Source organism: Helianthus annuus, chromosome 9 (assembly GCF_002127325.2).
Source record: "Helianthus annuus cultivar XRQ/B chromosome 9, HanXRQr2.0-SUNRISE, whole genome shotgun sequence".
Lineage (NCBI taxonomy): Eukaryota > Viridiplantae > Streptophyta > Magnoliopsida > Asterales > Asteraceae > Helianthus > Helianthus annuus.
This window is the reverse complement of record NC_035441.2, coordinates 174892268-174916229: the sequence shown is the minus strand read 5'-3', so window position 1 is coordinate 174916229 and position 23962 is coordinate 174892268. Positions and strand designations below refer to the sequence as shown.

Sequence of the window (23962 nt, the reverse complement as noted above, 5' to 3'; positions counted from 1 at the left end):
TTATATAAGTTCACGCTACTCGTTAGTTGAAACATATATATATTATATATATTTCAACCTATATAAAGAAGCAACATCGTTTGGCTGGCTTATATGACTTGTAACATGTGCTTTGGGTGTTCTTCAAAAAAAAACACACTTCTTGTGCAGATGTATGTTGTACTTGAGTGTACAAGTGCTTCTTCATCATCTTATACGCGTGTGAGTTGTGACCCTGGTTTCTTTCTTTCCCACAAAATCAACACATCCCCCAAATTATTTCTTTGTCTCAAAACCAAAAACTTCTCACAAAATCTGCCAGAGAAAGAGGTTACGGTGCAGAGGAGAGAGAGAGATTGAGGCGGTGGCGGAGGTGGTGGCGGAGACACGCCGGCCTTCTTCCTCAGCTTGCTAGAGTTCTGCTACTGCGTTCATACCCTCTATTATTCGACAGTTATTACATTAACATGTTCTCCCGTTTTAAAACAGTAGGTGGTCCGCGGTGGTCCGCGGTGGTTCACGGTGGAGCTTAGGTTTCCACCAATCGTCTCTCTTGGCGGCGGCTCTGCCATTGTTTGCCACATTAGCGGTGATGTTGCCGGAATTAGTCGCCGGTAAACGGTACATCGTGGGAGGAAACATGGGCTGGACCACCAATTACAACTACACTCTTTGGGCCGCAAACCAAACATTCTACTGTGGTGACTGGCTCTGTAAGTGTTTCTCTCAGATCTACTATTATTGTTCTGTAATTGTTGTTGTTGTGTATGTAGAGGTGTGTTTCTGTTAATTTGAAGCTAGATCTTCGGTCATAGATGTTTGATTTTTTCATTTTCCTGTTAACTATGATTTTAGTTAGGGTTGTTATAATTTGCTAATTTGAGTGGAATGTTGAATATTATTAACTTTGTGGTTTATGAATGAATTACTCGAGATCTGCAATTGGAAATTGTAGATCTTAGTTACTTGCTATAACAACAATAGTACCCGCAGATATAGCAAAGCTATTGGTAGGGTTTGAATTTGAAAGAAGACGAATAAGTCCCAAATTTATCTTACATGCTTCATTGTAATTTTTTAGGAAGTCCTACGAGACAGAAGCAGAGTACAGGAGATGGTTCGGCTATTTGATTCAGTAGTTCGTGTCATAGATGGATATGCTACAGAGCATGTCTCAATGAGAGTAATTTGTTCAAAAATCTTTTTCTTTATACAAAAATATAATCTCCACTAATAAGACCTTCATAGCTGCCCTCAGTTTAGTTATGGTAACCGTATATATATTCTTTCTACTTTTGAACAGGTTGATTTAGAGTGTTCAGGTAGACGGCAAACAATTGGCGTTTTCAGTCATAAAAGACTCTCTATGTAAGTCATATTTTTCCTAGACTTAATATAGAAGAATCAATGGCCTATTCTTTGAGAATTCATTAAAAGACTCGTATTGTATTTTGCATGAATGCTTTTCAGATCAGTTGGTTATTCAACAGCTACATTTGCTCTTGCTGTTCTTGAGGGCAATACACAACCGGGCGTATGGTTTCCAGAAGAGGTATTAGATAATCATTTGTACACCACTATAAATGTTATTAGATAGCGTTTATAATTTGTTTGTGTACATTGTGCCTTAATTTGTTAGGCCTCACCCCCGCGTTGCGGCGGGGGTCTAAAACTATGTCAAATAACATCAATGCCACACCGCTGGAAGCGACCACCACGCTGTGATGTCTTAAGTCACAAAATCTAGAACCAAGCATAGAGCGCAAAATTTGCGGAAAATAAAAACTATAAAGAACCAAAGTTAAAAGTAAAAAAAGTTTTGAGGATAGATTGTAAAAGATAAAAAGTTTTGGGTTAAAAGTAAAAAACAAATAGTTTTTCATTTTCCGCAAATTTTGCGCTCTATGCTTGGTTCTAAATTTTGTGACTTAACACATCACAACGTGCGTCTTTGGCTTAACATTTTTATTTTTCGTTCTAAATTTTGCTACGTCGAAATATGTGTTCTCATATGGTTAATGCATCATATAACGTTTGGACTAATCCATTCAATATTTACGATGTACCCGCGCCGCAACGCGGGCGGGTCTTAACCCTAGTTGTTACAAAAGACGATAAATAATAACTTTATTTTTATAATAATATATAGCTTTTTTATTATTTTTTAGTTAATATTTTATAATAGTTTATTATTATATTTATTTTTAATAAAATATTTTTAATATTTTTACCTTTTTAAAGCCATATATTTCCTTTCCTATTTTTTTTAATAATTCTCTTTTCTTTGTTTAGAACATATATTAATTTATCGACTAATTTGATACTTCTCTAATAATTTACGTTTATAACTTTTTTCTAAAAACTTAAGTACGTAGTTATGCTTAATTTTTCCCTGACATTCCGTTATAAGTTTTGTTAAAAACGAAGTTGTACTCAAAATAAATTATTTATTTGGTATTATAAAATCGTACGATGATAAAGTAAACTGTTCTAATGATTTGGCTTTCTAAACAATATGTTTTATTTTCAAATCACATTTGTTTTACATTATCATTTACTCGATTTCGCCGCAACGCACGACGTAAAAATCTAGTTTTTATAAGGCCATGTGTAGTCATAAAGCCCCTTTGTGGGCGTTATGCGACACGTGTCGTGCCACGTCACACAGGGATTTATAGGGCGTTATATCACTAGAGCTCGTAGTCATAAAGCCCCTACCTTATTATTATTTAATTAATTAATAACCCCTTCAATTATACATACATATGTATGTATATTTATGTGTGTAAGTGGGGGGAAGTTTGAAGATCCATAACGCCGCTATATCCATCACGCCAACAACATTTCAAAGCCCCATAGCGCCGCCCGTCGTGGTGTGGTGGGCGCTATAGCCAAAAAAAAAAAAAAAAAAAAAAAAAACCCTCTTCGTGCCCCACTTCACTCGACCTAAAGTAATAACTCCAAAAGAACTAGATTGGTGCGTCCCCTAGATATACTCCTTAACAACACTTTATTCTCTACTTCACCAACTATTTCCCCACATTTTAACGATACTCTTTTTTCTTAAAAAATCTCTTGTGAGAATCAAACCCAGGACCTAATGACCCCTAAGCCTTATCCCACTTCCAAAATACCATTAGGCTATAATGTGATGGACTCTTATTCACACAAAAAAAAAAAAAAAAAAAAAAAAAAAAACATCGTTACTTGTAAATCTGAAATCAATTTATGAAGTAAAATCCTACAGATTGATAATTTGATATGGAAAAAAATGCTCGGATAGTCCCTGTGGTTTCGCCTTTTTTCACCTATAGTCCTCAACTTTCTAAAACTACCTGAATAGTCCCTAAGTTTTCATTTTTTATTCTCGGATAGTCCCTGGGTCTAACTTCAGTTACTTTTCTCTGTTAAAATGATGTGAAATGACAAAAATACCCTTTCCTTAAAAGGCCAAACCATAGAGACTATCCGGGCATCACTCTCCTCCACCCTCCACCATCACCGCCACACTTCATCTTCAACCTCCACCCACCATCACTCTCCTCCACCCTCCACCATCACCGCCACAGTCACGGAGGATTTGCGGTGTACTACGACGATGGAACTGGCTCCGGCAAATCTCTATTTCAATAATAATAATTATATTTTCAATTTCTGCAAGAGGTGTTCTTCAACTGTACCATCTGGACAAACCCTTTTTCATCCAAATTCCCCTTTCTTCACCTTCTCATTCCACTAAACACCGAACCGGATCTTCTGTTCACCAATCCACCATTCGAATCAGAATCCGACCTTCTTCGCCGGAGAAAAGAGAACATATTACGAAAAACTCCTCCAATTCTACCACCTCCTCCTCTATTTCTTCCAGATCGCCACACAATCCTCCTCCGCGAACCTAAACCGTTACCAGATACACCGTCCATTTCCGTGTACACAACCAGAATCTCTCTCCGCCCGTCGAACCTTCCTACTGCAAATCCATCGTCAGGTACCCTCCATATTGTTAATGACGATGATGATTCTTCGTTTTCTTCTAGATTGTTCGAATTTGTTAAATAATCTGTTGAGTCTGTTGAAAAATGTGTTGAATCTGTTGAGAGTTCGTAACGGCAAACAGGACACGAGTTTCGAACATTTAGCCACGGGAGAATGCAATCGGAATGATAGATGTGCTTACACGGCATCTCACGAGCGTCATCTCCGATATCGAACGCTTCTATGCAAACGGCACACTGTAATTCGGTGCTGACGTGTACATCCGAGATCTGAATCACCGGCATCGATTCGACCGCTGCTTTCGACGCCGGTGAATGTTTCGTTGGACCTAATCCGTTGTTTATCTCGATCTGCGATAACTGATCGAGCAACCGGTTGAACTGTGGACCGATCAGAAACTCTGCCAGTTCCGTCGTCGTAGTACACCGCAAATCCTCCGTGACTGTGGCGGTGATGGTGGAGGGTGGAGGAGAGTGATGGTGGGTGGAGGTTGAATATGAATTGTGGTGGTGGGGTTTTATAAATAAAAATGAAGAAGATGCCCGGATAGTCCCTATGGTTTGGCCTTTTAAGGAAAGGGTATTTTTGTCATTCCACATCATTTTAACAGAGAAAAGTAACTGAAGTTAGACCCAGGGACTATCCGGGAACAAAAAATGAAAACTTGGGGACTATTCAGGTAGTTTTAGAAAGTTGGGGACTATAGGTGAAAAAAGGCGAAACCACATGGACTATCCGGGCATTTTTCTCTTTGATATGAAAGAGAGAGAACTTTTTATGTTTGGGTAAGTAATAAGTGGGGCTTAAAAATTGGACTTTTTGGATCCAAATAATAAAGTAAGCCTACATAGCCGACCACCTTGAAAAACAATTAGAAAAAAGGTGATTAGGAAAACTACGGATGATTAACTTATTCAATAATCCTATCATAAACACAACCTTAATGTTAAAAAAATGAATTAGGAGACTCGTAAATACCGAAAGATGCTTACAGTGTCACCTTATCATGCCACGTACATGGCTCTCTTTATTATTATAAATTAAGTAGACGTGTTATCACCTTTTTTATTCTTTATATTTATTTATGGAGTATAAGTTTGTGCATATATTTCAACAATTAAATTAATTGAAAATATCATAGATATAACCATCAAATAACACTAAAAACAAAAATTTTGATACAAAAAATAAGATAAAAAATTGTTCTTGGGACGTCAAGATCTCAAAATTTGACACGACATATTCTTAATAAACAGGCTAATAATTGTGATATTCAACAAATTATATATTTACCAGAAAAGTTCGTTTACGATCTAAACTTTAGTGTTAAATGGGTTCAACCCGACTAACCTAGTTATGACACACATGACATTTGTAACTAATCGTGTTAAATAATTTAACAGTTCGACACAACACGTTTATAAAAATGTTGTTTTATAATTTTAAGAGTGTTACAAATTGTTATTTAACAATTTTATAATAATCTTTTACACAATCTTACATATTGTTGTCCTAATGAATTTATAAATTACATTTTTTATAGTTTTCATATTATCATGCTAATTATATTTTATTATTAACTAACCATGTTAAGCAACTCATGCAAATAGCCTTGTCAAACATGTCATTCTGTTCATGTTATTGAATTGCCTATATTTAGTTTAGTTTTGTTAAGCAAGTCGTGTTGTGTCCATTTTTTAGAATATGTTACACGTAATCATGTTAAACATGTCATATATTATACCTGACCAATCAACTCATTGGGTGTAAACTGTAAACGAAATGAACCATTTGCGAGTTACTCAAAATCGACTAACAAAAACTTCAAAACAAGTGAATATCAAACGTAAACAAGTTCAAGCCCGAGCTTCACTATACTAAAAATGTAATTTACACTTTAAAAGTATAAAGAAATGAAAAGAGCAAGCAGGAGGAGAAGAAAAAAGGTATATAAAGATGATGCAACCATAAAGTACGATATTATCCGAGTAAGAACCAATAAGTTTGTGCCAAATCTTTTTCAGCCCATTTAGTCTGTGGGTGCACCCATTTCCAAAAGAATCCATTCTGCCAACGTATCAAGGCCACAACAAACTTGTGGCTCACAAACCTTCATTTTGCTTATGTGGCATCCACCTTTCCCCCCACCCCCCTATATCATATGTTTATTCCTACTTAGATTTTTACAATCAAATACTATCTTTACCTTTCTTAGCCGCCGCCGACAACAACCGCCACCTGTCACCACCCAACCATGACGGATCCCGGTATCATACTCTTTGGCCAGAAGATTGGCATGCCGGAAACCACCACTCTTCCGCCCATCGCCGTCGTGCCGGAAGATCTTGCAGAGAAACCTTGTTCATCATCAGAAAGACTCTTTACACCACATGTAAGTTTTAATTTTTTTCCAGATCTGATTACAACCCACTTCATAATATTGTTTAAGGATTAATGGGTCGATGTCAATTTTCAATTTTTACTCAATTGGATGGATAACATTAAAATTGATGAAATATTTGTTAAAGTTTACTAATTTACTGTTCTGGTTACAACTCACTTCCTAAAATCGTTCAAGAATTAATGGGTCGATTTCAATTTTCAATTTTTACTCAACTGAATGTTTAAAGACCATTAAGTATTAGTTAAAGTTTACTAATTTACTGTTCTGATTACAATCCACTTCCTAGAATTGTTCAAGAATTAATGGGTCGATTTCAATTTTCAATTTTTACTCAATTGGATGGGTGAAGATGATAAAATATTAGTTAAAGTTTACTAATTTACTCTTCTGATCACAACCCAGTTCCTCAAATTCTTCAAGATTTAATGGCTCGATATCTATTTTTAGTTTTTACTCAACTGAATGTTTAAAGATCATAAAATATTATTTAAAGTTTACTAATTTACTGTTCTGATCACAACCCAGTTCCTCAAATTGTTCAAGATTTAATGGGTCGATATCAATTTTCAATTTTTACTCAACTGAATGTTTAAAGATCATTAAATATTAGTTAAAGTTTACTAATTTATTATTCTGAAAATTTCAGGAAAATGATGAATTGGATGACAATCCCAAAACTCCTTCAATAGATGAAGATGTTATGTCAGAAAACCCTCAGTCAACTGATGGTGAGACCATGAATTTGCAACCTGGAAGTTTGAAAAAACCAGACAAGATTCTACCCTGCCCACGTTGTGACAGCATGAACACAAAGTTTTGTTACTTCAACAATTCAAACGTTAACCAGCCTCGCCATTTTTGCAAAAGCTGTCAGAGATACTGGACTGCTGGAGGCACTATGAGAAACATGCCCGTCGGAGCCGGTCGCAGGAAGAAAAAGGCTCCACCGTCGCATTGTCGTTACATTATTTCTCAAGAAGCTTTTGAATCAGCAACAACAAAACATATTGAGTTTGCTGCTGATGGCGGAAATTCACCAAAAGTGCTTTCTTTCGTTCAAAATCCACCCCATTTTGGAGCTAGTTTAAGCGGTAAAGAAAACCGAAACGACTGCTCTTCCAATTCAGTAGCTGAGAAACCGCAAGAAAGCAACGGATTCCATTCGGTTCACTGGATTCCAGGGGGGTCATGGCCTTATAACCCATGGAACACACCTATACCGATTCAATTTCCATCAATTTGCCCTCCGATTCCAGTATACCCTTCACCTTACTGGAACACTGTTTCTTGGTTACCTCCATCCGGTTCAATTTTGGGAAAACGTTCATCAGATGACGAACCAATAACACCAAACGGGTCAAACGAAGAGTCAAAGAAACAGAGGAATACGGTCCTGATTCCGAAGACGCTTAGAATAGACGATCCAGATGAAGCTGCAAAGAGTTCGATATGGGCAACACTTGGAATCAAGAACGAACACAGCGGAAGAAGTGATCTATTCAAGGCGTTTCAATCAAAAGGCGATGAAAAGAAGAAAACTACAGCCACCGAACCGTGCCCAGTGTTACAGGCGAATCCTGCTGCTTTGTCTAGATCAGTTTGCTTTCAAGAAAGGGCCTAAAGTAGCTATAAGCTTAAAAAAGGCACTGTAAATACAATGTAAGAAATAGCGAATTACAGGACTAATAGTGTTTCTTTTGTATAGTTTTAGATGTCCAGATTTTTGTAAACTTTCTGCAATTACTTTCCTGCAATAACAGTTGTCGTAGCTACCATTAACGTTAACCACGAAGGCTGTCATGGGACCATTAATTTAGGGTATCTATCACGATATCTTTATATCGACTCAAGAGGCGTAAATCTTGGTTATTCTTTGTGGGCACATCAAAATCAAGAGAAGCAGCCATGAAAAGGATGAAGATATTTTCAGGTCCTGAACAAATTGTGGCCACATTATCTGTGTAGTATGAGTTGTTATGTGGACCCAAAATGCCATATATATATATATATATCTATATCTTTTGTAATGGGCATTGTTACCTTTTTGCTTTCTTGCTTTATATAAAGTAGTGGTGGAACTACAATGGTCCAGATTTAATGTGACGGTTTTAAATGATCCATATAACCGAATCAACAGCTCACATATAATTGGGTCCGTTGTTGTCGAATTATAGGAAAGTTAAGTATACTACACTTTGGAATTTTCGTCAAGTTGAGAACTAAATGCGTAGATATAGGCCACTCAATTGTAACATTATCTCACAAGCTCGGATAATAATCATAATATCCGATTACGTTTATTGATCATGTGGATATCGTCGATCGGAAAAGCAAGCTCATGGCTGCTTCTGGAGAGGGAATCAAGCAGTAAATATGAGAAAAAATGGCATCTTTTATTAATATTTTCTTGGGAATTTTGCAAACCTATGTGGACACAGATTAACACAAGTGCAAAAAGGTCAATGGTCAATCACTATAACAGAAAAGTCAAAGTCCCACTTGTGTGATTGATTTCTAATGGTTAGTGCTTCTCTTAGGTAGTCCATTAAAGTGAATGTGTTTATAAAGAAAAGGTAAAGTTGTAAAGGGAAGTAGTAGTGGACATATTGGATAAGTGTTTTTGCAGGAAAAATGAGTTACATTATTCCAAAGTTACCACAGTTTACTCAACCCTAAAGATAGCACATATATTTAAACTAGGGTGTGCACGGTTCGGTTTTATGGTAAAACCGTAACCGAAATGTTCGGTTTTTGGTTTTTAAAAACCGTTCGGGTTCGGTTTTTTCGGTTTTAGCAACGATTCGGTTCAGTTTTTCGGTTTTTGGAACAAAAATACGTAAGATTTAAAAATCAATAGTATAATCCAAAATTTAAGAATCTTTCTTAGATGTTTAGATTTAAGTTATTATATTCAACCTTTTTAATTAATTGTGTTCACATAAATCTAGCCTTCTAATCTATTTTTATGTTTATTTAAAGTTTTTATTAAGACATTTTCTTTTATAATACTTAGAAGATCATTTAACTTTTATATTAAATTTTGTTATTTCTGGTAGGCAATAGATAAATCATTTCAATTATAATTATAAACAAACATGTTAATGTTTTTATTATAAATACTTAACATTCAAGAATAAAAATTAATAATTCCTCCTAGCATGGATTAAACACTTAAACAACTTAAACTTAAACATAAGAATATATACTATATAGACTAGGCCTACTATTGAGACTTATTGGTTCGGTTTTTTCGGTTATTGAAAATGGTTATCCGAAAACCGAACCGTCGGTTTTTGTTTCGGTTTGGTTTTTTCGGTTATTTTGGTTTTCTACTCACCCCTAGTTTAAACTGTGAATGGCTGGAAAGTAGAACAAAACCAAATACAGTTTTCGATCTAGAATTATAACAGAACATAATAGGAACATACGACGATGATACCTAATCATTGCATGCTACATCCTCCAGAATCTTGTCCTTTGCAAACATTGCCATATGCTGACAATTCACCAAGATTAATGTCACGCCCTCTCGTTTCTTCATAAAATCACAAGAGTGTTTTTGATATAATGTACGATTGAGAAACGATATTTGTTAACTTGTTGATACTGTACCTGAAACTCTAAAGTAAGAGCTTTTCTGAATAAGATCAGCTCTAGACATCTCAGTACAATTCCCCTACTATTGACTACAAAGAAACCGTCTTGGGCCTATTAGTCCTATAAGAGAGACAACAGTTGCGCAACGTTATTCATGTTAAAAAATGTATAAACTGAGGATTAAAAAGATTCCATTAATTCAACCAACAAGAATTATAAGAAGGAAATTTATAAATGTGGATTCACCATGTCTTATGCAATCTTCATAATGCTAAAACTAAGCAAACAAGAAGACCTTTACTTGAGTGTTGCGATGTTAAGCTGAGCAATTATATGGTTAAATGATTACATATGCCTTTAGAGAATGAACAGTTTCGTCATTATACCGATGCAGACTACTAGAGCATACACATAGTCAGTTATTTTGATAGTTAGTGGTTAGATTTTCTGTTATAGTTAGCTCATATCAGTTAGGCTCCTATTTTACTATATAAATAGGAGCCTAACTGATTGGATTCTGTTTAGGTTAACGGATTGGGTTCGGGTCAACCTGGTCGGTTGGCGGGTTGACCCGTTTAACACATTTATATTGTATTATATTTTTTACAATATATTTTATGTCATAAACTAAATGGAGGGTGTATTGTATGCCATAATTATAACTTAAAAAGATAAGTTAACATAAAATTTTATAATTTAAATATAATTGTATTATAAACGTTAACATAAAATTTTATAATTTAAATATAGGCAAAAGATCAAATACAAATAATCTTAACATACTAAACATACAAATTGAAGGAAAACCCAAAAAGACAAGGTGGCATTTTTGTAATTACCACCAACTATCAAAGTTACAACCAAAAATACCTAAAAAAACACAAATTTTTTTTTAACATTTTTTATTAAAAAATCGCTACATTTCGTTAGCAAAAAAAAAAAAAAATTTTTTTTTTTTGGCTGCTACTAAAAGTAGCGATTTTTTAATAAAAAATGTTAAAAAAATAAAATAAAATAATTTGTGTGTTTTTTTTATTTTTTTAGGTTTTTTGGGGGGTTTAGTTTTTAGCATTTTAGCTTGGGTGGGGGGGGGGGGGGTGGGGGGGGGGGTTAGTTTTTTTTAGGTTTTTGGGGGTGGGGGGGGGGGGGAGGGGGGGGTTAGGTTTTTTTAGGTTTTTGGGGGGTGGGGGGTTTAGGTTTTTTTTGGGGGTGGGGGGAGTGGTTAGGTTTTTTTAGGTATATTTGTAGAGTAACTTTGATAGTTATTGATAATTACAAAAATGCCACCTTGTCTTTTTGAGTTTTCCTTCAATTTGTATGTTTAGTATGTTAAGATTATTTGTACAAGAACTTTACCCTTTAAATATAATTGTATTATAAACATTTGTGTTTTTTAAGTAAATTTTAGACTAAACTTCTGTTTTGCTCCCTGTGGTTTGATCACTTTAACGGTTTTGCCCCAAACCTTTAAAAATAGCCGTTTTCCTCCAATAGTTTGCTCCCTGCAGGGAGCAAAATGAAAAAACAGACAGTTTGGATGGAGTTAGAGGCGGGGAGCAAAATGGAAAACTATAGCAAACTATTGGAGAAAAATGGCTATTTTTAAAGGTTTGGGGCAGAACCGTTAAAGTGACCAAACCACAGGGAGCAAAACGGAAGTTTACTCTAAATTTTAATATATTAGTTTCAGAAAAAAAAATAAAAAAATCGGGTTGAGCGGGTCGTGATTGGGTCAACCCACGAAACTTCGGGTCGTGTTCGGGTTCATATGTATGATACGATTTTCGGATTCGGGTCGGGTTGAACCCACGAACAACACAAGCTGTTTAGCACCCCTCAGATGATTTTAACAACAAACTTTTGTAGTTGGAAGCAAAAACATGATATGAATGAACTTATTAAGACTATCAGTTTGTATGATCAGATAGAGATAACTCAATCAAACCCCAAAGAGGCAAAGACATAAAACACCTCCTGAAGCAAATGAAAAATGGTACAGGGAAACTTGAGATAAGTAAGCAAATAAAATAAAAATAAATAACTCATTTTCAACCCAATAAAAAATGCAGGAAGTGATGCATTCTCCATTAACATAATGTAAGTAAAATTTGAACATGTTTCTGTTAAAAAAATCCACATGTTTATGGTCAAACAATTTAGATTAGGTCATCAAAATCAGCCGACTTTCTTCAGTTAACAACTTATGATTTGACTTTCAGATTTGAAGAAAAAATGATTATAATATTCGTAACTCGTAAGAAAATGAAAGCGAAGACTGATATGAATTTCGATGTAATAAAATTGAAGTGTTTTTGCAAAAGTAAATTACCTTAGTGTGGAGTAGGAGTAGTCATGAGAGAGACAACCACAACAATGGTGTTGCTGAGCGGATATCCATTGATTTTCTCTGCTTCAAAGTGTCTGGTTGATTCGTCTTGTTTGCGTGGTAGTTTCGTGCCCTAATCGTTGTTTTTGACTTGTTCTCCTATGCTACTCAACATGCATTGTTGTACATTTCGGACATAGGAACCTCATCTCATCACATACCATGTGTATATGTAGTTATATGTAGTGAGGCGTGTTTTTTCAAAATTTTCCCTCAATAATGTCTAATATTGTTTCAGCCCCACTCCCTAGGCGTGATTTTGCAAAAAAAAAAAAAAAAAAAAAAACCAGCGTGTTTTAAATCACGCCAAATGGGGGGAATAACTTGACCAATCACATTCAACTTCATTTGTTTTGTCCAATAAGATTTTTTAAAGAGTGAATTTCAAAGATTGTCCTTTATCTTTATATCTATTTTCAGGTGCTATCTTTTATTTTTAAAATTGACGAGTTTTGTCCTTTATGTTTTCATATCATACACGTTTTGTCCTTTAGGCCTAAGCCAGTTAGTTTTTTCAGTTAAATTTGGTCATGTGCTTTGCACATGAGGGCATTTTTGTCAATTCAAAGGTAAGTTCAATTGCAGAGTTACAGCTCAAAGCTTCTGCAACCTTTGAATTGACAAAAATGCCCTCATGTGCAAAGCACATGACCAAATTTAACTGAAAAAACTAATTGGGTTAGGCCTAAAAGACAAAACGTGTATGATATGAAAACATAAAGAACAAAACTCGTCAATTTTGAACATAAAAGACAGCGCCTGAAAATAGGTATAAAGATAAAGGACAATCCTTAAAATTCACTCTTTTTTAAATGTTTTTTTATTTTATTTTATTTTATTACAAACATAATGCCCCACAATCCCCACTACACCCCTTTTGTAAAAATGCCCAATAATACCCCATTGCTGACTGGACTGTCACATGGCACAAAACGCCCTAGGGTGGGGCATTATTCACCCAAACAACTACGCATGGTCTAATACCCAAATTTGGACCATTTAGGGCATGTTTGACTAAGCTTTTTGAAACAACTTATTGGTTTTTTAAAAAGTTATAAGCTCCAAAATGATGTTTGGCAATAAGGGTGAATGTGATGGGGAAAAACCAATAAGTCAATAAGTCACTCCATACTCACTTTTCCAAAAAGCCAATAAGTCAATAATAAGTTGTTTCAAAAAACTTAGCCAAACATGCCCTTAGTGTGGAGAGGCATGAAAATTGGAAGTTACACGACATATGGACGACATATAAGCACACGTAAGAAAAATGACATGGTGCAAAAATGGGAGGAGTGAGACATGACGTGAAAGTGTGACATTGTTTGACACGTAACTCACATTTTTTGTTATTATTTTTTATTTAAAATTATATAAAATTATTTAATTAAAAAACATTAACAATAGTTGTAAACAAACAACGTTACATAATAAAACGTTACATAATTTAAAAATTAAAAACATTACACAGAAAAAAACACATGAAATAAGATAAAAAAATATTACATAATTAAAATAAAACCTAAAAATTAAACATTATTAAATTAAAAATCTAATTATCTGTCACGTCAAAACGTATTTGAAGTAACGATTGTAATCATGCCTGTAGTTGATGAGGGCGACTTTTATGATATAGTCTTTCGCAAAGTCTCCATCCGCATTTTCCACTGCGTTGTGCATCGTCTCAAATCTTTCACTATCCAAACAGATTGTCCTTAAACGAGAAGAAAGCGTGTCTATGGTTCGGGAGGTGTCGCCCCTATAAAAGCAAAAGCGTTGGAAAATTCTCCCCCAAAACAGACCACTCGAGCAATTACGCGGCGTGTAGTGACTAAGCGCTTAGACCCATGATCGTACAACTCGATATCCTCTTCTTCACTCCACGGAATCGTAGACATTTTATTGAAACTTTTGTGGTATATTGTAAAGAAAGTTGAGAGGATTTGAGAGAGTATATTTCTTTAGGCTGAGTTTTGTTTTGTTAGTTGTTCACTTGTTCTGTACTCCTTAGCACTTTGTAAAAAAAAAAAAAAAATGTAAGAGGTGATTAAAAAGGGTTGTTGGTGGGATTTGATCCCAACCCTCCACAGTAAACAAAATTTGTTCTTACAATCAGGCCACACTACCATTACTATTAATAATTAACACCGTAAATGTAATATTCTTGTTTTATAATTACATATATATTTTCTTAAACTTGGAGACCGTATTTTTTGGAGGCCCTAAACGATCGCCTGACCCAATTACATTAACGGGCCATCCCTGACCCTTATATGTATTATGTATATATATTTTTAAAAATGGCAATTCATACATTCCCTAAGGCCACAAGGGGGCGGTCCAATATATAACGCGTGATACAATGTTCAACGCGTGGAACAATGCAAATTCCCACCCCCACCTCTTGCTATAACGTGTTATAGCACCACGGGAATCGATTTTCGTTATTTTCTTCACGCGTTATTCTTTTGTTTTGTGAGGGTAGTTGTTGGTTGGGGGGAAATTGTTGGGTGTGGTGGTGAGTGATGACCACCCCCACTAAAAAGGTTGTGAGTGATGGAAAAATGGTTGCTGACATGGCGGAACATAATTAGATATTATAAGTGATGAAATTTTATCACTATTGACCACCCCTTCCCATAATTCTATTATTAAACTACACATTTTTGTCTACTAGGGGATTGAGTCCTGACCACTTAAAAGAGGCAAAATCTTAACCACTACCTTAACTTTAGTATCGTTAGGCCAAACACCCTTTAATGACATGTATATATAAAACTGGTGTTTCTGAGAAAGGAGACACTGTAAGATTAAATATTATTATGCTTAATATTTAATCTATAGCCATCTTAATCATTTACATTATAGAGATCAAAATATATTAGAACCTATTATTTAATTAGTTGGTAATTGTTGATGGACCATATTACCCTTAGTAACTAATTAGGTTTCCTCCTGGGTGCTTATATAAGGAGAATAAGGTGGAGGTTTAGGGGTTACTCAGTTTCACAATTCACACCCCATAAGCCATAACATCATCACGAAACCTCTCTCCTAACCGATACCCTTTTCGGTTTTCTAAGTCACCATCATCAGTCAGCACCCTAAGGAGGAACCGAATAAAGATGACAGGCATGTCGAACTCCATTACTGGATTCTCCTCTGCACTATCTGCTGTGACAGGTATGATTTATATTGTTTTCCTTCATGATCAAACAGAACTGAACCAACATGTGGTATCAGAGCATATGTTGATTAGTCAGTTCTGTTTTCGTATCCATAATTCTGGGATTGAAACTTGGAAAACGGAATTTTTCTTTAAAAATCGTATGACCTTAACAGCCGGTTTCGAGTCATAAGAATCGACTCGAAATCATGATTTCGATGAAAAGATTAATTGTTTTGTTCACCGAATTAACTGGATTATAATTTTAGCCGAAATCTGTTTAGTAAAACTATTAAAATTCAGGTTTCGGGTTCCAGAATTTTATTTTTTATGATTAGGGTTCATCATGTTCATGTGAAAATTCGAAAATTCTGTTATGTTTTGGAATGATTGAGGATTAATGGGTGTTTTTTTTTTCCATGTTTGATCTAATTTTATCTTTTAATTTTTATTCGAAACTGTTATTAGATAAACAGTTATTATTTTCGAAATATGTTGATAAAATTAGATCACTTTAAAACAGGAAATAATATCCCATAATCCCTTAGATTTCGAATTTTCAGTTATGTCATCACAATTAACAGCTGTAACAGGAAGTTTCGAGAACATGAGGTTGCTACTCGCAACCATAAGGTTGCTACTCGAGACCACGAGGTTGCTACTCGCAACCATGAGGTTGCTACTCGCAACCATGAGGTTGCTACTCGCAACCATGAGGTTGCTACTCGCAACCATAACGTCATTAGTCGAGACCATGAGGTTGCTACTCGCAACCATAACGTCATGACTCGCAACCATGAGGTTGCTACTCGCAACCATAACGTCATCACTCGCAACCATGAGGTTGCGACTCGCAACCATAACGTGAGTAGTCGAAACCGTAGTTGCGACTCGCAACCATAACGTGAGTAGTCGAAACCGTAGTTGCGACTCGCAACCATAACGTGACTAGTCGAAACAGTAGTTGCGACTCGCAACCATAACGTCATTAGTCGAAATCGTGGTTGCGACTCGATCCGCGCTAACGGGTGGTTTGCTATTAAATGATTGGTTTTTGTAATTATTTAGTTAATTAATGAGGATCAAATAATGTTTTACAAAACCAAAATGGCTTTGCTTGAATGAGCTTCTGATGCATCATTTCTGGCCAAAGCTGACTTGATGCATCTACTTATCATCCAAGTATTACGAAAAGCTATGTTGTGTGTGCATCATAAGCATGAATGTCTTAATTTCTGGCCAAAGCTGATTTAATTCATTCATAGATGGCATACTCAACAAGTGCATAACTAAAGTGTTTGTCTCAATTTCTGGCCAAAGCTGATTTGTTACAACCACTTTGCACATATGCTTAAATGATTACACTTCTGGCCAAAGCTGTTTTGTCTTCGTTTAAGTAGAACTTTAAGTAGTCTATTATTTTGATGTTAGTAATAGACATATCACAACCTCTTCACATAATGATCCTTATATTAATGATCCTCAATTAATTTTTGTGATCATTTTGTCTGCCTTATTCTTAGTACCCATAATTTTTACTCACTATAATTTTCTTCTATAAATCTATATCTCATCCACTCTAATTCCTAAGCCTAAAATGTTTTGCTTTATTTAAAGTTTCTATAAGAATTAGCTCTTAAATTAAATCCTTGATTATCTCTTAAGACACGATGATCCTTATTGCTCTCTTCTGATAAGGCACTACAGAAGAAAAGTAGAGCATGATGATTAGGATAAATCGAACATGATGTCTCTTATGATAATCACGAACTCTCTAATATAATTGCTATCACTAAAGTTATTCCAGATTAATTTTTTTCCTAAGACTAATCTATAATTGTGGAATAATTACAAGAACTCCTAAGGTGCATGTCTTCATTTGACTAATTATAAATTATATGGTTAAGTGGTATATGTGAATATATTATAATGTACAATACCATGACCCATAAAGTTAAGGGCTTACGCATGGAAATAAGTACATTTTCCAGTACATTACATACTAAGTTTTCATTTGTACAATTTGATGCATTATAAATCAGCTATAACACTCAAAAGTACCAAAGTATAACGAGTGTGTTGATAAGCAACATATGTACATAGAAATAAATGTTTGAAACTGGAAAATAAGATGTTATTCACCTTACAACCACTAAAACCTTAAGAGAGGATTGTTCTATAGTCCATAGACAAATTACAAGTGCTAATCCCAACGTTAAGGTTCTTCAAGGGAAAATCTCACTGCATCATTATGTCATTAGACTAGGCATAAGCAACGAGACTATCCATTATTCTAAAGAACAGTTGGATAAATTAATTAGATAGTAACTTACTAATGATATTTAAGTCTGATAATTTTAATATTCCAATTAACACATGATTAGTTGACTCTAGTTCCATACGTTTCCTTACCAGAACTCGACAAATAACTAACATGAGAGTTAGTGACAAAATTAAATGTCAAGACTATAAGAACTATAATGAAGACTCTTCCAACAACGCTTTTCGATACCTTATATATTCTGAAGATTAATCAGAATATAGTATCATAATTAAGCAATGTTATGAAGGTTGTGAGGTTTGCATAGTCAACATAAAGTCACACTTATCTTAAACTCTCCTCTTATTTGTTCTAAATATCTGGATAGAAACATTACTAAGATGAAACTAGATGATACCTTATTTTTTCACAACTTTTGTCATCATGCTAATGAGAATTTGACAAAAGGAAAATGAGACTTATAAATTTCATCCATTAGAACCAAAATTCATGAGAAATCATAACATGGTTAATGAGGATGATTTTTTCATCTAATCTCATTTTCAGTGATTCTAAATCATGACGTTACAGCCCTAAATATTACTTGGCTTAAGGAATAAGTATGGGTCCATCATAAGTCATTCATTGACATTCGTGGAACTTATTCCAAATGGAATATTCAGACATAATTCATTTATCATTTGAAAGACTATCAACTTGTATCTAAATTTTGTCGCATATGGCCTACGGTCTTAGAAGAACTCTATTCATATATGTAGTTAATCAGATTTCTATTAAATATGTCCTTAAAGTTTCTTATGATATCTGGACATTAAAGAAATCAAATAAAGTCTAACGTATATGTGATAGGTTCCCACGTCACGTAGCTCATTGAAACTTCTCTTGTAGCATTCTAGAGATATTAAAGATCAGTGGGAGCATTAAGTGTCTTAATAATGACTTGCAATAGTTGCAAGAGATGGGGATTGAAAATTTTAAATTTCCACCTCTTGTACAAGACATCGCTCCATCACGACACTGTTCAATCAAACCTTATCTCCTTAAATCTAATGCTACTCTTACAAAAGTTTCATTGTTGCTTAATTGTGGGCGCACTTAGATTTCTTACCTAAACTAACGTAATCCTCAACAAGAGAAACTACAACGACTAATGTCATTAATTTGTTTTCTTTATTAGAATTTGTTGGTCGTTAAGTATTGACCCTAAGCATGCTGAGTTCCTAAAGATTTCTAAGGTTAGTGGGAGCAGTCAAAGTCCTTATTATGACTTGCAAGGAATACAAGAGGCGGGGGGAAGAGTGTCATTAAATTCACTCCGAATTTAACTCCGATTACACCTCTTGTACACTATACTGCACCAACTCTTACAAACTTAGAATGAAAATGATAGCAACCTAACCAAGAGCTAATCCATGAAACTGAAACTTCTAATGAACCCAATAATCAACTCAGGAGGTCATCTAGGTTTAAAAGCCTACTAACTTTGATGATTACATAACCTCCCTAATTGAAGTTGAAATGGATTTTGGAAAAGTTTACTGATCCTATCTCTTCAAATTAAGCCATTAGTGTCAATCCATCCTCTAAATGAAATAAAACTGTTTTCTAGTAAAACTGATTTTATGTGTTCGTATAACGTTTGGGATTTGATTGAATTACCTAAGAGTGTTCATAACTAAATCAAATCCTAATATAAGCGTTAAGACACAAAGAGGCATGATTGGTTGTCAAAGGTTGTACTCAGGAAGAGATAAATTATTAAAGAATCTTTATTACATATCTAACAAAAGATTTCTTTGAGGATCATCACTGTTCTAGTAGCTTATAATAGTTTTAAGCTACATTAGATGAACATTAAAACGATTTTCCCTAATAAATGGCTGACACATTTACATGTTCATTAGATAACAACCTAAAGTTTCAAACTGAAGGTTAAAGAACACTTTATTTGTAAGCCAATAATATCCATGTATGGGTTAATGCAAACATCATAATGTGATGAAAAGCTAACGTAATTATTTTCATCAAGAATCAAGTGGATTAATGTACCTACCTCAAGATGAGTGGGAGCAACTAAAATAAACTTGTCTATATAGATGACATTCTTTGACAAGCATATGTTACATAAGTCAAAGCATTGTTAACACAAACTTTGATATAATAAAACTCAGAGATATCTCTTACGTGATTGATATCATAACATACTGAGATAGACCCAATGGGATATTAGTTTCGTTCCATAAGTTTAACATTAAATGGGTCCTTACATATGTAACAATCAATATTGCTCTCCTATAGAGGATAATAGGATAAATGAGATTATTTATTTACGCTTCATTAATTAGAAGCCTTATGTAAGTTTAAGTCTATACTCGTTTAGATATTACTCATATTGCAACACACTAGATATGTCTAGATTAATGTGTAGCATCTAATGGAGTATTACAATATCTTTAAAAGAAACGAGAGACTACAATTTAAAGAAGAAGTGAGAATTAAAACCGGTTTATTACTCTAACTTTGAGATATTCAAAGATTATAAAAATGCAGTTTCGGATATATCTTTATGTCAGCAGACAAAACCTATTTCATGGAGGAGTCATAATGCACTGATATTAACAACCTAAGTTATAACGACATAACATGGTCACTAAATGTTGTTGGAAATTTAATCAGTGGACTCATAAGTTTATTAACTCCATATAATGTTTTGAAGAATTAGTGTGATAAAGTCAGCTACCATAACTCCTTGAACAGTAACAGTTCAAGAGGTGCTGCATTAAGTTTCGATACGCAATTAATTATTCGTCTATGAACGAATTGAGGAAACTAAGTTTGTATCGAATGCATTCATGATATGCTTAAGGATCCTATAACTGAAGGGCTATTACCCATAAGTCTTATTAAGAGAGCTCATAGACGGGTATTAATTAATGGCCATGCGAAATTGCATATCGTACTATGAATGTCTAAGTATTAGTTAATTTTCCTCATCAGTTTGATTTTGTACGTCTCTAAGAATATGTCAAGTCGACATAATGGCATATAGACAAATAAAAGTTACAAATCAAACAAAGGGCTTACGCGTATTTTGATCATGATGATTAGGTTTTAAATTAAGGCTATAGTATGATTAATGGGGGTCCTGAGTCGCATAATGATTCAACGGCTGTATTTTTCTGCTATAGTACTTGTTTAAGGCTAAAATGAGTGTTAACTCCTGATCAGGCTTATCTAATACTCATAGTAAATGATTACTCGGCTAAGTGGGAGAATGTAAGATTAAATATTATTATGCTTAATATTTAATCTATAGCCATCTTAATCATTTACATTATAGAGATCAAAATATATTAGAACCTATTATTTAATTAGTTGGTAATTGTTGATGGACCATATTACCCTTAGTAACTAATTAGGTTTCCTCCTGGGTGCTTATATAAGGAGAATAAGGTGGAGGTTTAGGGGTTACTCAGTTTCACAATTCACACCCCATAAGCCATAACATCATCACGAAACCTCTCTCCTAACCGATACCCTTTTCGGTTTTCTAAGTCACCATCATCAGTCAGCACCCTAAGGAGGAACCGAATAAAGATGACAGGCATGTCGAACTCCATTACTGGATTCTCCTCTGCACTATCTGCTGTGACAGGTATGATTTATATTGTTTTCCTTCATGATCAAACAGAACTGAACCAACAGACACGTTTAGTTTAGCTAACAACTATACACTATGTTAATTACCGCTTTGCCCCTGTTTTTGCTTGGTAGTTTCAAGGTGGTAGTGTGGCCGGTACCAACCTTATTTTTGACTTGTTCTTCTCTCTCAGGATCCTAGGAATATGTTCTCAGTGAAAATAATAAATTCCTCGCACTTTTTCTAATCAAATAAAACTGTTTATAGAATTATACTTAGAAAAATAATTTACAAGTTACAGTCTTTATCGGTAAAATCATGAAAATATGTTTTATTGTGTGCAATTATGAATTATCCCTTTAACAACATGTTTCATTAATATTAAATATTTGTAAACTTTTATAATGACAAAACAGTAAACTTCCTTTTAAGTGTAATTATCCCTTTAAGGCTGCACGGTATGGCAGCGTCCTCCGTTCCGTCCTCCCTCGGCGACGCCACGTCCCCGTCGTCACACCACGCCGCCCCCCTCCGTCCCGTCCTCCCCGTCCGAATTCAGCTGTTTGCGACGGAGAAAACCGGTGGGCCCCCCTCCGTTTCTTCTCGGCGACGTCCGTCACCCCATCCCGCCCCGCCCCGTCTTCAGCCCCCCTCCGTCACCATACCGTTCAGCCTAACAACATGTTTTATTAATATTAAATATTTGTAAACTTTTATAAAGACAAAACAGTAAGCTTCCTTTTAAATAAAATATTTGTAAACTTTTATAAAGATAAAATACAAAACTTTATTCAAACCATTTATTATTAAATAATGATTGAAAAGAAGAAAGGAAAATTACACTTTATAAAGGCTTTCATTTCCTACAAATTTCTTGAAAGCAGTTAGTCCCCCCTATTTTCTCATTAACCAGCTCCTTTCTCTTGTGACTTGAAAGTGCAAGTTCAAACCTTTAATCCTAAACTACTTAGAAATTAGAATTAGCTTGGATTACTTTTCCTAATGACTTAGGTACCACGTTTAAGATCAAATCAACGGTTTGAAAGTGTACAATTGGTAGGTTTTCTACTTGTATAAGAAATCATAAACAGTCGTGATAATCGAATAAAAATGTGAAACTTCTTAGATGATTAGGATGGATATTAATTAACTTATTATTTTTTATATGTTTGTACAAAGTCAATTTTTTCTACAAAGTGTACAAAGTCATAAAACACCACAATTTTAGCCATAAAACACACTCAAAACCACAAGTAACATAGTGAATATCACTAAAACACAATATCTAAACCCTAGCAGTCCTTAAAAACTTCAAATACACCATCGTACAACTATGAATATAAAACACAACATGATAAACAACATAAAACACACTAATGTTAGTCATTCGATAATCAAAGCCTTATTATCCAAAACACAACACAAAACCTACAAATATGGTGTTTTAGTAATCTTCACTATGTTATTTGTGGGTTTTGAGTGTGTTTTATGGTTGATATCATGGTGTTTTATGACATTTTACACTTTGTAGGAAAAATGGACTTTATAGCCAACTCCCACCTTGTTTCTACATACTAATAAAGCTTTTCTACTTAAGCAGGGTCATCCTGGAGAATCCACGAAAATCAAAAGGCCCATGACGAGTAGAAAAAATATGTCCTCAATATACATTTAAAAAATATATATATTATAGACAAATACTAAAAGATATATATAAAAAATTAAGTACATATATATTTTAAAAAATATTTTGGGGCCTGTAGAGGGCGGCCCCTGGGCGGTTGTCAACCCCGCCCCTTCTCCCAACCGGCCATGAACCTAGAGCGTTCACATTGAAGACCCCATCTTTATCTATATTAATTCAACTAAAAAACCCATTTTTCTCTATACTTTGCTTATTTTTCAAAAACCTTTCACACCCAACCCTCTACCTCTATCTCTATCATACTCACAAACACTTAGGTACTGTTTGTTTTTTCAGAGGTAAAATGTCTGCAATCTACGGACAACATCTACAGACATCTGCAGCAGAAGAAGTGAACCAAGCATCTCTAGTCTGCCAGAAGAAGACTGTTTGTTTTTAACTTCTGCAAGCTGCTGAACATCATACAAATTCTAATCACCATTTTATCACAATGTATATCATAATCAAACAACATAACAAGCATGAGTAACACCAAAATTAACACCGCAATTCTGAAAATTAACACCAAAATTCTGCAAATTAACATCACAATTCTGAAAATTAACACCAAAAGTCAGCAAAGTAACACCACAATTCTGAAAATTAATATTTAACACCAAAATTCTGAAAAACTAACATAAAAAATCTAAAAAATAACACCACAATCTGAAAACTAGCACCAATTTCTGAAAATTAACACAAAAAAAAAACATAAATTTAACTTACATGGATAGATACTGATGAAGGCGGCTGCTGATGACGGTGACGAGGTGGCGGACGACTGGTGAGGAGGGAGGGTGACAAGGTGGCGGCTAATGAGGAGGGAGGTTGG

At 34.7% G+C, this 23962-nt stretch overlaps 1 protein-coding gene and 1 long non-coding RNA gene across 3 annotated transcripts; one reads left to right on the top strand and one right to left on the bottom strand.

The window, feature by feature from the left end:
- Nucleotides 1–234: 234 nt before the first annotated feature.
- On the top strand, nucleotides 235–8164 carry LOC110879686 (cyclic dof factor 1). Of its 2 annotated transcripts, none has more exons than XM_022128198.2 (6): nucleotides 235–692; nucleotides 1061–1162; nucleotides 1283–1347; nucleotides 1450–1531; nucleotides 6191–6367; nucleotides 7026–8164. In XM_022128198.2, exons 2-6 carry the CDS (start codon nucleotides 1094–1096, stop codon nucleotides 7998–8000), a joined length of 1368 nt encoding a protein of 455 aa, XP_021983890.1. In that variant the 5' UTR covers nucleotides 235–692; nucleotides 1061–1093; the 3' UTR covers nucleotides 8001–8164. The 2 variants fall into 2 exon arrangements, with proteins under 2 accessions (XP_021983890.1, XP_035833784.1); XM_035977891.1 differs by having other exon boundaries at nucleotides 236–692; nucleotides 1065–1162.
- LOC110874979 lies at nucleotides 8090–12544 on the bottom strand. The gene is made up of 3 exons (XR_002556403.2): nucleotides 12306–12544; nucleotides 9992–10096; nucleotides 8090–9914 (listed from the first exon to the last, which is right to left on the bottom strand). It is a non-coding gene; the product is annotated as an uncharacterized LOC110874979 (long non-coding RNA).
- Between the last annotated feature and the right edge of the window lie 11418 nt (nucleotides 12545–23962).